At 46.1% G+C, this 13,119-nt stretch overlaps 1 protein-coding gene across 3 annotated transcripts in view; it reads left to right on the top strand.

The window, feature by feature from the left end:
- Positions 1 to 214: 214 nt before the first annotated feature.
- LOC134092981 (inactive rhomboid protein 2-like) overlaps positions 215 to 13,119 on the top strand; it is a 36,845-nt gene continuing 23,940 nt past the window's right edge. Inside the window, exons 1-3 of one of the 3 annotated variants that reach the window (XM_062546198.1) lie at positions 215 to 394; positions 3,859 to 3,992; positions 10,946 to 11,103. In XM_062546198.1, coding sequence (XP_062402182.1) covers positions 10,966 to 11,103 — 138 coding nt within the window. In that variant the 5' untranslated portion in view covers positions 215 to 394; positions 3,859 to 3,992; positions 10,946 to 10,965. Of the gene's footprint in view, positions 395 to 3,858; positions 3,993 to 8,598; positions 8,679 to 8,776; positions 8,976 to 10,945; positions 11,104 to 13,119 lie in introns of those variants that run through there. The other 2 variants (XM_062546216.1, XM_062546207.1) reach the window with 2 other exon arrangements.

The following is a 13,119-nucleotide window of genomic DNA, read 5'->3' as shown; positions in this document are numbered from 1 at the left end:
TTTGTTTTATATACGTTTCTTTGGTTCCCTTTGTGTAGGCACAGGGTAGATTATCTAGGCGTTGGAATAGCCTAACGATTGGAATGTCAGACAGAACGTAGCCTAAACACTTTCTAAATAGACACTTGCATAGTAAACGTCTATAAATAGCACAATTTTTACTTGGTTTCTCATCTTTGCAGACTCGCTCAATTAATGCCATAGCTGATACACTCTGTCAAGACTGGCCCAAATAAGCCCTCCCACTTTTCCTCTCCCGAGTGTAAATTGTCTTGGGAAGAGGAGATAGGTTGTCTTTGAAACACCACCATAATTTTTGGTGATACAGCAGTATTCTCAGTGAATTTACATTAAGCTCAACGCCAAATACCTCCAAGTTCTGGACAAATTTCAGGTAAGACTTCGTTGAGTCTGTCCTTTTATGTGAGTAGAGAGTGACTATAGCATATGCTCCACATGTTGGCAATGTATGGTATCCAAACAGACTCCATACAACGAAAAGTGTAGAGCGCTAATAATACTAGACTACTTTATGGAAGGAGACACGAGGCTATAGACTATTTGTTTAGGTTACGTTGTTTGATTTTTAAACAGAAGCGTATTCAGAACTGTATTCAGTTGGCTGATTATGTATAGCGTTGCCCGGTGTACTTTTGTGTAAACGCGCTTTATGGGCTACGGTTGCCCGAGCACACTGGTAGTAATCAGCCTACTTATCGCATTCTTCTCACAATAAAACTGCCAAGAACTTCCGCTTTAATCTCAAATTGAAGTTCATCCGTTCATTTATTCTTTACCGAAGACTGGATGAGGGCTCTGAACGTCGACTAGACGCCAAATCTCTTTGGATTGATTCAAATGTAGCATACCCACTATCAGCTGAATCAACAAAGCTGTTTGTTTTCTGCACAGACTTTTTAGAGAGACACAACATTTCGGGTTTCGTTAGAATTTGCAACAGACCAACTTCTATAAATTGCCAAGTGGCTCCCCGTCTCCTCCGTGAAGGTTACGCACAGCAACTTTCGACACTGAGCGAATATGAGGGCCTGCCCCATTCCATACAACTATGCTGCGTTTTAACCAGGCTGATGAGTGTGTATGTGAAGCCGAGTGCCTGTTGTGGCTTGCGTGAAGAGAGGACCATATCGGACTGGCTGTCTGCTTGAATTGGAGAATTTGAACAACAGTGTAGCACGCAATGCTTTGTTCCTCCCATCCAGGGTTGGGTAGTAATCGAATACATGTAATCTAGATTACGTAATCAGAGTACAACAAACAAGTAACTGTAATCAGACCAGAATACAATACAAAAATGTGTAATCAGAATACAGTTACATTGTTGGGGATTACCTGATTACATTTCATCATGCAAACAATTCAACTTTTTTAATGATAGCCTAGCTAGTGTTTTAATTTGACAAAAACAGCTCATTCGTTTGCACTAGATGTCATTATCATCCAATTGCCTGTGTCGTTTCTTGGAGGAACCGTCAACGTCAGCCAACCCAGATAGCAAAATCAGATTGGCAAATAGTTCACCGCTAGTTGCGTGCCACTTGTGGTTCACCGTTGGACCACCATCTCTTGAAATTAACTTATCATGAATATTAAGAAAATACATTAAGTGTTATAGTGAAAAAATATTGAGGCAACTCGCTAGTGAACCGCCAGAGAACCGATGAGCAAAACGCCAGCGGACTGCCAGGTCTACCCCCGGTGGGCTGACAGTGGTCCGCCAGTCTCTTGCTATCTGGGAATAGACCTGTTCCAGTCGGGGAAAAAACATTCAATACTTCGCCACATCTATGAATTAAAGACAGTGGAAAATAAGATTGTGTATGTTGTGTAGCCTACAAGTTGTGTAAAAAAGTAATCCTAAAGGAATCAGATTACGTTACATGTTTTGGGTAATCCAACTGATTACGTTACTGATTACAAAATTTGCCATGTATTCTGTAGTCAGTAATCCATTACATTTCAAAGTAATCTGACCCAACCCTGCTCCCATCACACTCATTTAACCAAATTGGTAGCCTGGTTGGCAGCTGGCCATTAAGTTGGCGTTGTGGGCCAACTCCGCTGCTGGTTTGTCGATTGTTTAGCCAATGCAACACCCTTGTTGCGTGGGAGGCCTACTGAAAATACGGTTACACCACACAACACCTGGATTCCCAAAGGAGATAGTAGCATTTTGCAGTTACAAAAGAGGAACACAGATGTGTCGTCTGCTACGGTGACGAAATCTCTTACAAAAATGACTGTTGTTGCGGGACAGAAACTTGCAGTTGTTATGTAGTTGTATGTTTCATGTTCAGTTCACTGCATTTCTGCAATGTTGTTGCAGTGCATTTTGTCACTTTGTCCCTGCATATGAACCGAAAGGGAAAACTGTTCTTTGTTCTTGTAATATAACATGAGCTATAGCATGGGGGCGGACATTTTGGGTTGTTAAAGTATGTGGGTCAAGTGTTAATGTTTTGGCAGCATATCACTGTAGAGATGAGAAGGCTTCTTGACCTGCCCCTGTCCCTCTGCGTACCTCTGTCATGGTGTTTTCCACAATTAGCCCGGAGGCCCACGCCCCCCTTCATGTCAGTGACTTCACTGCAGTCCCACACTGCTTTGCTGTGCTACAACATGCCCTGTGGGGAACAGGACCTCAGGCCTTCCCTAGCAACAGAGTCAAACCCCACTACCCGTGCTGTCAGCCATGATTCCCATGCAGTGTCATGCATCCATGTTTTTGTGTCACCCAGTGTCTGGTAGTGTATAGAAGTCTGACTGAAAGGCTCATATACTACAAATGCTCTGCCATGACTTCAGGCCTGTGTGATCAGAGGGTGTGATCAGAAAAAGACAGCGGGCCTTTTTGCATTCCTGCTGTGAAACAACTTGTGAATTAGTTTGTACACATTTGTGTGATGATAAGCATAATCCAACTTCTGCAATGTCTCAAATGATTACTTGGCCTTCCTGTCGATGAAGGGCTGAAGACATAGCTCTGCCGGTATAGATTGATTTCAGACTCCCATGCCTTTCAAGTCTGGACATGTACTTGTGGAGGAATTTCCGTGAAGGCCTTTCCATTACAAAAACCTTGTACAACCTGATTCCCTTGTATAATTACAGCAGACAGTCATTTCTATTGAATAGTGACATTTGTCATTATGGCACATGACTGTTTTGTAGTTCAAGTGTATCTACAGGAATGGCTTGTGTGTTAGATTTCAATTCAAGCAAGCATCACAAGTGCATAAACCAAGTCAAGTTTCTCAAAGTGTCTTTTCATTGCATTTCAAGTGAACTGGACCCATGTGTTCCGTGACATGCGAGTACATCATAAGCTGTGGTGACGATGTGACGTGGGAGACTAGATGTAATCGGTGGCTCCTGTGCTCTGTGACGTGCGAGTACTGTACATTCATAAGCTGTGGTGGCGATGTGGTGTTTGAGACAAGATATAAGCGGCTGTGCAGTGTGACATGTTTAGACGCTTGCTCTGCCTGACACTATTGATTCTCTGTAGAAGGAGAAGCTGTGGTCCCAGTGGGCGCACTCTGAGCTCCCTCCTCTTCCTCTTCCTCCTCTTCCTCCTTCTCTCGTATACACAACATGCTCTCCTCTCTAGTCTCTATAGCCACAGGCGGTGAGGAAAGCCACATTGTGTGTGTGCATTAGGCTATATGAGTGTGATGTGTGTGTTATTTGTGCCATTGCCATTGTGTGTGTGTGTGTGTGTGTGTGTGTGTGTGTGTGTGTGTGTGTGTGTGTGTGTGTGTGTGTGTGTGTGTATCCGTATGTGTGTGCTGTCTTCTCCTTTCTTACACTGACCCCCACCACTTTTTTTCCAATCAGATGGACTGAAGCCCTCACAAAGACGGCCACTTGTGTCGCAATATGAGGCTGAGGCCAGTGAGAGTTCCTCTTTCGATGAGCCAAAAGTGTTAGGATAAATCCGCCCGAGAAGTGACACCCTTCTTGTGAAAACTGTAAGTATTTTTTCACAGCTAGTTGTTGAAATATTTCTGTTCTCAGTTGTGTTGTGTGTATGAACATCAGGTCTGTATATCTTATTTTTAAAATATATCTTCTTTGTTTTGACTGTCTCTGATCCCAACTAGCTGTGTAATGTGTTTGGACCCCTGACAGCAGTAACGTTAGTTTAAAGTGGAAGTCACTGGCCTTTTAGAATGAACACTGCTGTTCATGTGGCTCTCCACCAAAACCTCCGGTTGTACTCAAACTGAGCTGCTCTTGGCTAACGGACGGTTGGTCTGTGCGGCCGCAGTGACATGGAGGCATGGAGCAGATCATAGAGAGCAGAGGTTGAACGCACAAACGGCACGACAGATGGCCTGGAATGCAACAGGAAATGAAACCTGACCCGATAGCTGCTCTCCTCTGTGTTCGGTCCCCGCCACTTGCCTGGTGCTAGGCAAGACCCGTCAGGTCTAAGCTGCACTCGCCTTGACATTCAAAGAGAGCTTGTTCTGGTTGGTCTCCATGGCTACCACATAGGGTGACAGCTTGGGAGACCTGGTGGGGGGGGGGGGGGGGGGGGGGGATGGGTTAAGATGAGCCAACGCTACCCGGCGAGTCCCTCCTACTGTTGGTCCATCCAGACAGCTCTGTCAAGTCTTCCTGTCATGTTTGTTTAGCCTCATGCCTCAGTCAGATGACTTCTTCCCAGTCAGGCCTTATCATCTGACTACCTATCTATCTCTCTCAAGTGTGAGAGAGTATTGGAGTGACCCCATTTTAGAGGCCATTGCACCTTGTTGTTTGCCCTGTAAGGAGACCCTATGGAGTTTGGCATGTTCGGCATTATTAGTTTGGCATGTTCGGCATTATGAGTTTGGCATGTTCTGGAGACGCACTCCTCTGGTGAGTTTGCAGTGTCCAGATTCTCTCTGTGCCTGGTGTTGCTCCTTTGCCTTCGATGTGACCGAGCATTCCTCGCTCTCTAATTTTGTTTTGATGCCGAAGTGTATGCGTAGGGCAGATGGTGTCCAGATACGTCTGAGAGATCACATACTTTTTTTTTCTGGAAAAGTCTGTCAAGCCGAGTGGCAAAATGGTACTTGTTTAAAAATGTCTGGGAAAGATTGGATGCCGTTCCCACAGACTAACTGGCTCTCCAGGGGCCTGCTTTTGTTTAAGTCATTCCTGAGCTCAACCAAAGCCCTGGCATTTTGAAAAGTTTCTTTTTTAGACTAGATTTTCTTTGCAATCAAACTCTTGAATGCTAGTCAAAACATTAGAGGCTCTGTAGGGGAAAAAAGAGACTGGAAAATGGATTGTGAGACAGCCTGCTGTAGTGAGTGTAGTGTTGCAACACTATTTTCCCTGAAATGGACATGTCAATAAAGCACCCTGAATTGATCTGATTTAAAGAGAGAGAGAGAGAGAGAAAGAGAGAGAGAGAAGGTGTTAAACTGAAGGTGTAAGACAGCTGATGAACTTGATTGACACATGGTGGCACCAAACTCAAGGGCAGGATCCTCACTGCCAGACCACACTAATGAGCCACAGGCCTGTCGTGTCGGAGTAAAGCCCGCCCGCCCGCCCGCGCGGGTAAGTTCATTCATCAGCAGCATGAGTCACATGGGCAGCAGCGCGTCTTAAGACTTTGCATCAGTCACCCGGTGGAGTCGCCACTCAGGAATGTCTTGTGTCCGGGATGAAATGTCAGCCCTCTCTGATGTGGGCGTTATGGGTGTGTGTGTGTGTGTGTCAACAGGTCCTTGCCTGACCTGACTCCATAATGCCCGTGAGTGTGTGTGTGTGTGTGTGTGTGTGTGTGTGTGTGTGTGTGTGTGTGTGTGTTCTGTGCGTGAGCTAGAATGAGTGTGCTGGGTATGTTGGTTCAAGAAATTAGTTTTGCAGAATGGTATCAGGCAAAAGGCTGGACGACTGACTGCTCATCTGTGAGAGATTTGTTATGCAGTCTCGTGTGAACATGATCAGAGCTGTCCCACCGCACCTTTTCCAGAACTTCCAAGAACTTGTGGAAAGAAAGGAAATCTGGTTAATCCCAAGTTAACGCTGTTTTCCTCTTAGTAGTACACCACAAAATACTTAGTTGCTCAGGTGTCTCAACAACAGCTGCTGCTTGTGTACTTGTGGTCGATTGAGTCATACCAACAAACACTTGTGACAGGATCTTACCTTAAAGGCTTTCTGTAAATAGCCATACCCTGTTTGTTTTCTCCCGGGGAAACTCCTACATTTAATCTTACAAGCTAGTTGTAGAGTCCTTGAGTGGATTAGTGGGAGTCCCACATTTCCGGTATGCAAAATGACGAGTTTTAATCTGCTTATTAGGAGGACTTCCCCCGTAAACAAACTGATGCAACCTGTGGCCACGGCGTCCCGGGAGCATTCCAATGTCCACCATGTCCACCATGTTCTCAGCAGTCCTCTTTTGTGCCCTGCTATAGTCCTTGCACCTAGACAAACAATAAACAATGCTGTTTTTAAGAGGGCCGCTTCACTGCTCAAATGCAGCGCCCTAGCTTTTGCCAAGACACAATTCTTCGGTCGCTATTGAAGAATTAAACTGCCTTTATTTCCTTGAGCCTGTCTCTGCTGTGGGGAGAGTCAGTCTGTCTGTCTGCCAACATGAGTGAATGCCTCCGCGGACAGTAGGGGAATTATGGCCGCAGCCTTTCAGGAGCACCGTAAAAGACTCCATTAGGGAACGAGGGATGGTGAGAGGGAGGGAGGGAAGGAGGGAGGGAGGGAGGGAGGGATGGAGAGAGGGGAGGGAGCGCTGGCAGTTTCCCGGGCGCTGTGGTTGTTTTTCATTAGCGTTGAGTGGAGGGGGAGGAGGAGGAGGAGGAGGAGGAGGGGGGACAAGCGCAGAGCAGAGTCCCATGGCTGTGGAGGTGAGCAAGAGCCCCATCCAATTCAAAGCCCTCACACTCACTCGCACTCACTGGCACTCCCTCCCTCCTCCTCCCACACACACTGATGGTGGCTGCACACCATGTATGGTGCACATCATGTTGTTGGCATGCTGCGCACACCAGCGTATCTGAGTGGCTAATGATGGATTGAGGTAGAGGGGGAAGGAGGGGGAGGCAGTGGAGCTTTGTTATTGATCGCCACAGTGGCTTCCACTGTCCCAAGGGGTGCTCAGACATCCATGGCGACTGCATCAGGTGTGGTCGCTAATGGCGACCGGCGCGTGTCTCGTGTGTTTTTTATATCTATGGGTGGGGAGGAAGTGGTTTGTATCAGAAAACACCACTGGCCCGGCCCTCAGTTGGCTTCACCAGGCACAGAGAAACATTGAGCCAACACCTTATGTGTCTCCACCAGCAACGTCACAGCAGCGGATGATGTCCGCTTGCTTTGCTTCTCGGCTGTTGTTTGAGGCAGCAGATGATGTTGCTGTGAAATACGATCACACGTGATGAATTTGCTGATTGGTCTGGCGAAACAGTGAGTCTGCACTGTTGATATTCGTATGACGGGGGGGGGGGGGGGATGGTCTCCCTTGCCCTCCCTTCAGGTCCTCTTGGCTCCAGGAAGGTGTCTGGGAGTGAGCATCCCGTGCATTTACGCCTCCCCGAAGCCCGAGCGCCGGCTGCCCTGAAACCGGAGCCGACCCGATGTGCTCTGCTCACGCTGATGGCTCTTTCACGACTGCGGCTTGGCTTGCCATAACATCAACATTCATGAAATCAAATCAGCTCGTGGCACGCACGCTCTGCTGGCATCGATTTTTCACTCCTCCCCTCCAAGTGGGAGTTTATTATGCGGTTGAGCAAAGAAGGTGCAGCAGTCCGTGAGTCTGATCCCAGATCTGGTGAAATTCAGTTCATCTGCGAGAGCCCTTTGTCCAGTGTTTGGTGTTTTTTGACACAAGCTTGCCTCTGGAAGTGGTACCAATCGCAGTGGTTTGAACAGCGGAATAAACAATCTCAGCAACAATCTCTAAACAATTAATGCTGTGTGCACAGAAGGGAGGGGTGTAATTTGATCGGTTGTTGAGTTCAAATATATCAGCCTCCTTTAGGGAAACTTAATCCGAATCGTGGACTCCCCCTTTAACGGACTCAAAACAAAAGCTGTGCTTGTGTATTACCCCACATTCTCTCTTGTTGAAATCCAACCTAAGGGATTGTTGTGTGTCTATGGAATTGTAATCACACAGTGGTTTATGGTGCATACATAAAAGACTATATGTCAATTCATATAAACAGTTTATGGGGTATTCATTATTCAACGTGTCCTACCAAGTAATAATCAATACTAATATTTGTTTACTGATAAAGGGGTAAATAAGACTTAACTACCACCCAATTCATTTGAAATGAAGGGTGTCTGAACTGCTCTTAAGGGGGTCTCATACAGGTGTGTAAATTGTTAATGATACTGTGACTTGCTTGTGGCAAGTTGCATATCACGCGTGTGAAAGTGAAATCCCCCACTGTGTGTCCCTTGTGGTGTGTGTGAGAACAGTCTAAATATAGGGCCAAAGTCAGATGTCCAGAGCAGTGGACTTCACCCACAGGCATGAGAGTCGAGCACAGCGAGGGAACGATCAATGCCCCTCTTTATCCGCAGACGTCTTTTATTCCTGTGCGTTTGATCATGCCTGGGAGCCCAGCCATTCGTTTCCTCACACATGATGAAGCGGTCCCTGTCAGCATGACGAGGCGCCTTCTGTAAGTCATAACTCACCGGAGGGTGGACCTTATGGGCAGTGGGAGGGGCCACAACTGGTGACTTTTGACACTTCACTGATATCATCAGTATAGATGGATTTCTTTTTTTGCCGCATTGTCAGTCTAGACCGAATCAAATCTACTTTTGTGTCGAGATCGGCTCCAAAGAGTGCCGCTTCTTCCACAGCGCTGTAAGGAAGGGCCTGCTGAACCCTCCCGAGGGAAGGATCGCGTTTCTGTCTGTGATGGTCTAGCTCATAACCGCCGCCACTGCCAAGCCAACATGAGCACTCTGAGGTTGATGGTGCACTTTACATCAAAGGATACGCTGCCTTTGATATCTCATAACACTTTGGATGTGTGCACACACCTCATTTGTAACTCATTATAGATAGAAGCGTGTACCAACGAACAAAAATAAACATATCTACATGGGAGAGGAACGTCTCTGTTAGTTTAGCAGCAGGGTTCAGAGTCCCACTGATTCTGTTTGTTTAGAATGAGCTCTTCCCATCACCAACTTCATCGCTAGTCTGTTTGAGGGTGGAGAGGGTGTTGGATTATCCTGTTTGTTCATCAGCGGTGTTGGTGTGGTGTGGTGTGGTGTGGTGTGGTGTGGTGTGGTGTGGTGTGGTGTGGGGTGGTGTGGTGTTGGTGTTTTTGTGTTCACTCTCCCCTGGGTCTGAGGGGGGCGTGGGGGGAAATGGGAGTGTGATATCACACAGGTCGTGTGTGTGTGTGTGTGTGTGTGTGTGTGTGTGTGTGTGTGTGTGTGTGTGTGTGTGTGTGTGTGTGTGTGTGTGTGTGTGTGTGTGTGTGTGTGTGTGTGTGTGTGTGTGTGTGTGTGTGTGTGTGTGTGTGTGTGTGTGTGTGTGTGTGTGTGTGTGTGTGTGTTATCCTGGTGATGTCATGCAGAGCCTCCTGTGGGGATGATGGGATGTGAGCACCACCAGGTCATGCATGATCTAGAAACGGCTCACTCTCACTCTCATCGGAACAGAGTGGACAGGAAGTCTGTGAGCTAACATGGCGTGTTCGTGATCCATCACGACCAAGAATCGTGTACGACATGAGAGGAAAGAAAGAATGAAGGGCTTTTAAGATAGTAATTGACAATTATTTTACTTTCCTGTATTTATTTATTTGTTTGATTGCGAAACATAATCTCATATGATCTTCTTCCTATTTTTCCCTTATTGTATGATGGCGCTGTTAGCCCACCTCTTTGCCAACCGTCTACAGACTGTTTTTCTTTTTCTCGGAATTCTATGATCAGCAAATATTTTTGCTCTCCAATCATTTCATAATTCATTCAACAGTTCAGCACAGCCATCTGTCAAGAAGACAGTCTTGTATTGTTCACGAGTCACAGGTCGTCCTTCCTTTTATTCACATGGGACATTGCACCACAGAATAGAATGGTCAGCTTGTATGAGAGCCTGAACAAGTAACGAGGAACTTCCGTATATATAGCCACAGGTCAGTGACTGGAACTAGCATATTTCGTCACATTGCAGGTCAGTTAATGTACTGTCCATGATTCTAGTGGAAAGCTGTTCATATTTTGAGCTTATCAGCCAATCACATTGCACGATATCCTTCCGTGCTCCTGAGGCAACATGTTCATTGGCTGGAGCGTCTGGCCTCCTTGGTCCACATTGTTACTGGACTGTGTATGACCACTGGAGTTGAACACACACACCAGACAGACTGAGAATTTTTTGTGATTTCTCAGACAATTGTTTGTCAAAGTCTTCCTTTGTCTGAGAAATCAGAGAAAGTGTATTGCATTGGGACTGGGGACCTAACCAATAAATATGTCCTTATTTGTGGCCAGGATGTAATGGTAGAAATTCGTTTGGAGTCTTACTAAAGGAAAGAAACGCTCTTTACTTGTCTACTCATACTAAAGGAAAGAAACACTCTTTACTTGTCTACTCATACTAAAGGAAAGAAACTTCATTTACTTGTCTCCTCATACTAAAGGAAAGATATGCTCTTTACTTGTCTACTCATACTAAAGGAAAGAAATGCTATTTACTTGTCTCCTCATGCTAAAGGAAAGAAATGCTATTTACTTGTCTCCTCATACTAAAGGAAAGAAACACTATTTACTTGTCTCCTCATACTAAAGGAAGGAAACTTTATTTACTTGTCTCCTCATGCTAAAGGAAATTAATGCTATTTACTTGTCTCCTCATGCTAAAGGAAAGAAACACTATTTACTTGTCTCCTCATGCTAAAGGAAAGAAACTTGTCTCCTTCAGGAACTGAAAGAGACGTCAGGATGTCGGCCCAGGAGGGGGCAGAGACGAACGGCAGCGGCAGCCAACCAGACAGCCGCCTGAAGAGCAAGAAGCCTCCGAGCTTGACCATCGCGATCCCTCCGTCCCAGGAAGAGCCCGAAGCAGAGTCCAGCAAACAGGTCAGAACCTTCTCAGAACCTTCACGTCGCACAAAGTGGACCTTCCGAGTCCAGCAAACAGGTACTCTTAGAGCCGTGACATCACACGCAGATGACCTCCAGTGGGAAGTGAGAGGTCCTGTTTCCCCACATGCCATCATCACTGACTGACCACTGGCACCAGTCGCACTACCAAGGGTTTATTGTCTGTTATTGCCTTTTACTGATATAGGCTTTGTAGCACTCTTTACATCATCTTTATTGTAATTCAATAGTTCAATGTAAGTTAACATACCATATTTCTTTATTTTAAAGTATGTTTTTTGGGCTTTTTGTGCCTTTAATGACGTGACGGGGAAGAGTCACAGGAAGTGAATGGGAGAGAGAGCAGGGGTGGGATCCGGAAAGGACCACGGGGCGGGAATCGAACCCGGGTCGCCAGTGTACAGTGCAGGTGCCCCAGCCAGTTGCACCACCAATTGGATTACATTCATGTCTAATACAGACGTTTAGTGACCAGACAGACCCGTTTGGAGTTAATTGTTAGTCTTTGTTATCAGAAGGTATTTTATTTGAATGGTCTACAAATACCTCTGGCTGGTGATCATCTCTGTTTGGCTCTCATGCTGTTATTAATACTAATGGTGTTGTCTCATGGCTTTTGTAGGTCAGTGGTTAAACCTCATGACCAGTTCAGCTGTGCACGCAGTGTTTGAGGACAGACTGGGTGTGGCCATAACTAGAGAGAGAGAGAGAGAGAGAGAGAGAGGGAGAGAGAGAGAGAGAGAGAGAGAAGGAAACAGCTGCACATGGCTGGTGACTGGCATTCACTGAGGGTTTGGTGTGACAGTTATGCAGCATGGTGATAACTGAGTCTTGCAAGACCGAAAATGCGCGACTGTATTTAATCTTGTGAATGCCTTCTATATCACAGGAATGTGATGATGGCATGCAAGTTATTTATATTTTGGACTTTATTAGCCAAGAAATAAGGAGTTGGGATGCATTTCTTGAATGTGTTTGGACAAATATTTGTTGAGTTAAAAAATACACCATATTTGCTACATAGTTTATATATTGTGTGCTATATATCACATGGTATGGTTTAATTTGTGCAATTTTGACAGAGCTTGTCCTGGGTGATGTTTCCTTGTGCTTGTCATTGTTCTGTGTTACTGTTAATATCACCTTTGTTGCACTGGCTGGGAGTGGGAAGTGGCTAATGACCCATAATGTTCAGGAAATGAATATTTTACAGACAGATCTTGGAGATGGATGGCACTAGCCTGGTGATGGCACACAACTCCTCCCTGGTTTATAGTGAAGACGTCGCCCCTGTTCCCCTCTCTCTCTCTTTCTCTATCTTTCTTTCTTTCTTTCTTTCTTTCTTTCTCTCTCTCCCTCTCTGTCGCCCCTGTTCTCCTCTCTCTCTTTCTCACTCTCTCTCTCTTTCTATCGCTATCTCACTCAGTCTCTCTCTCTCTCTCTCCCTCTCCATGTCACCCCTGTCCTCCTCTCCCCCACTCGGTGTGTGTCTCCACCCTCTCTCTGTGGTGCGACGCTTAAGAGGCGAGTGGCCCAGATCCTGCTGTAAGGATGTGTGTGTGTCTGGCTGTGAGCCACTGGGCCGCACTAACTGGCTGCTTTAGCGCGGAGCTCATGTGCTCCGCCAGGCGTGAGAGTGCCACAGCAGCACTACCTGTCACAGGCAATCAGGCCAGCGTGGGGCGTGCAGGGAGCCATCCTCCGCTCAGCCATTTAGATCATAGACCACACACACACACACACACACACACACCCACACACACACACACGTGCACACACACACACACACACAGTCTAACAAGCTCTTAGCTCATTTTCAACATCAGAAATGTGCAAGCTTAAACACACATACACATACACACATACACACACACACACACTCAGTCAGACACACACACACACACACACACACACACACACACAGAAAAACACTCGCATACATACTCAAACAATCTCTCTCTCACTCTGTCTCTATGTATCAAAACATACCCA

Source organism: Sardina pilchardus, chromosome 1, assembly GCF_963854185.1.
Source record: "Sardina pilchardus chromosome 1, fSarPil1.1, whole genome shotgun sequence".
NCBI classification, from domain to species: domain Eukaryota; kingdom Metazoa; phylum Chordata; class Actinopteri; order Clupeiformes; family Clupeidae; genus Sardina; species Sardina pilchardus.
This window is presented reverse-complemented; position numbering and strand designations above follow the sequence as displayed.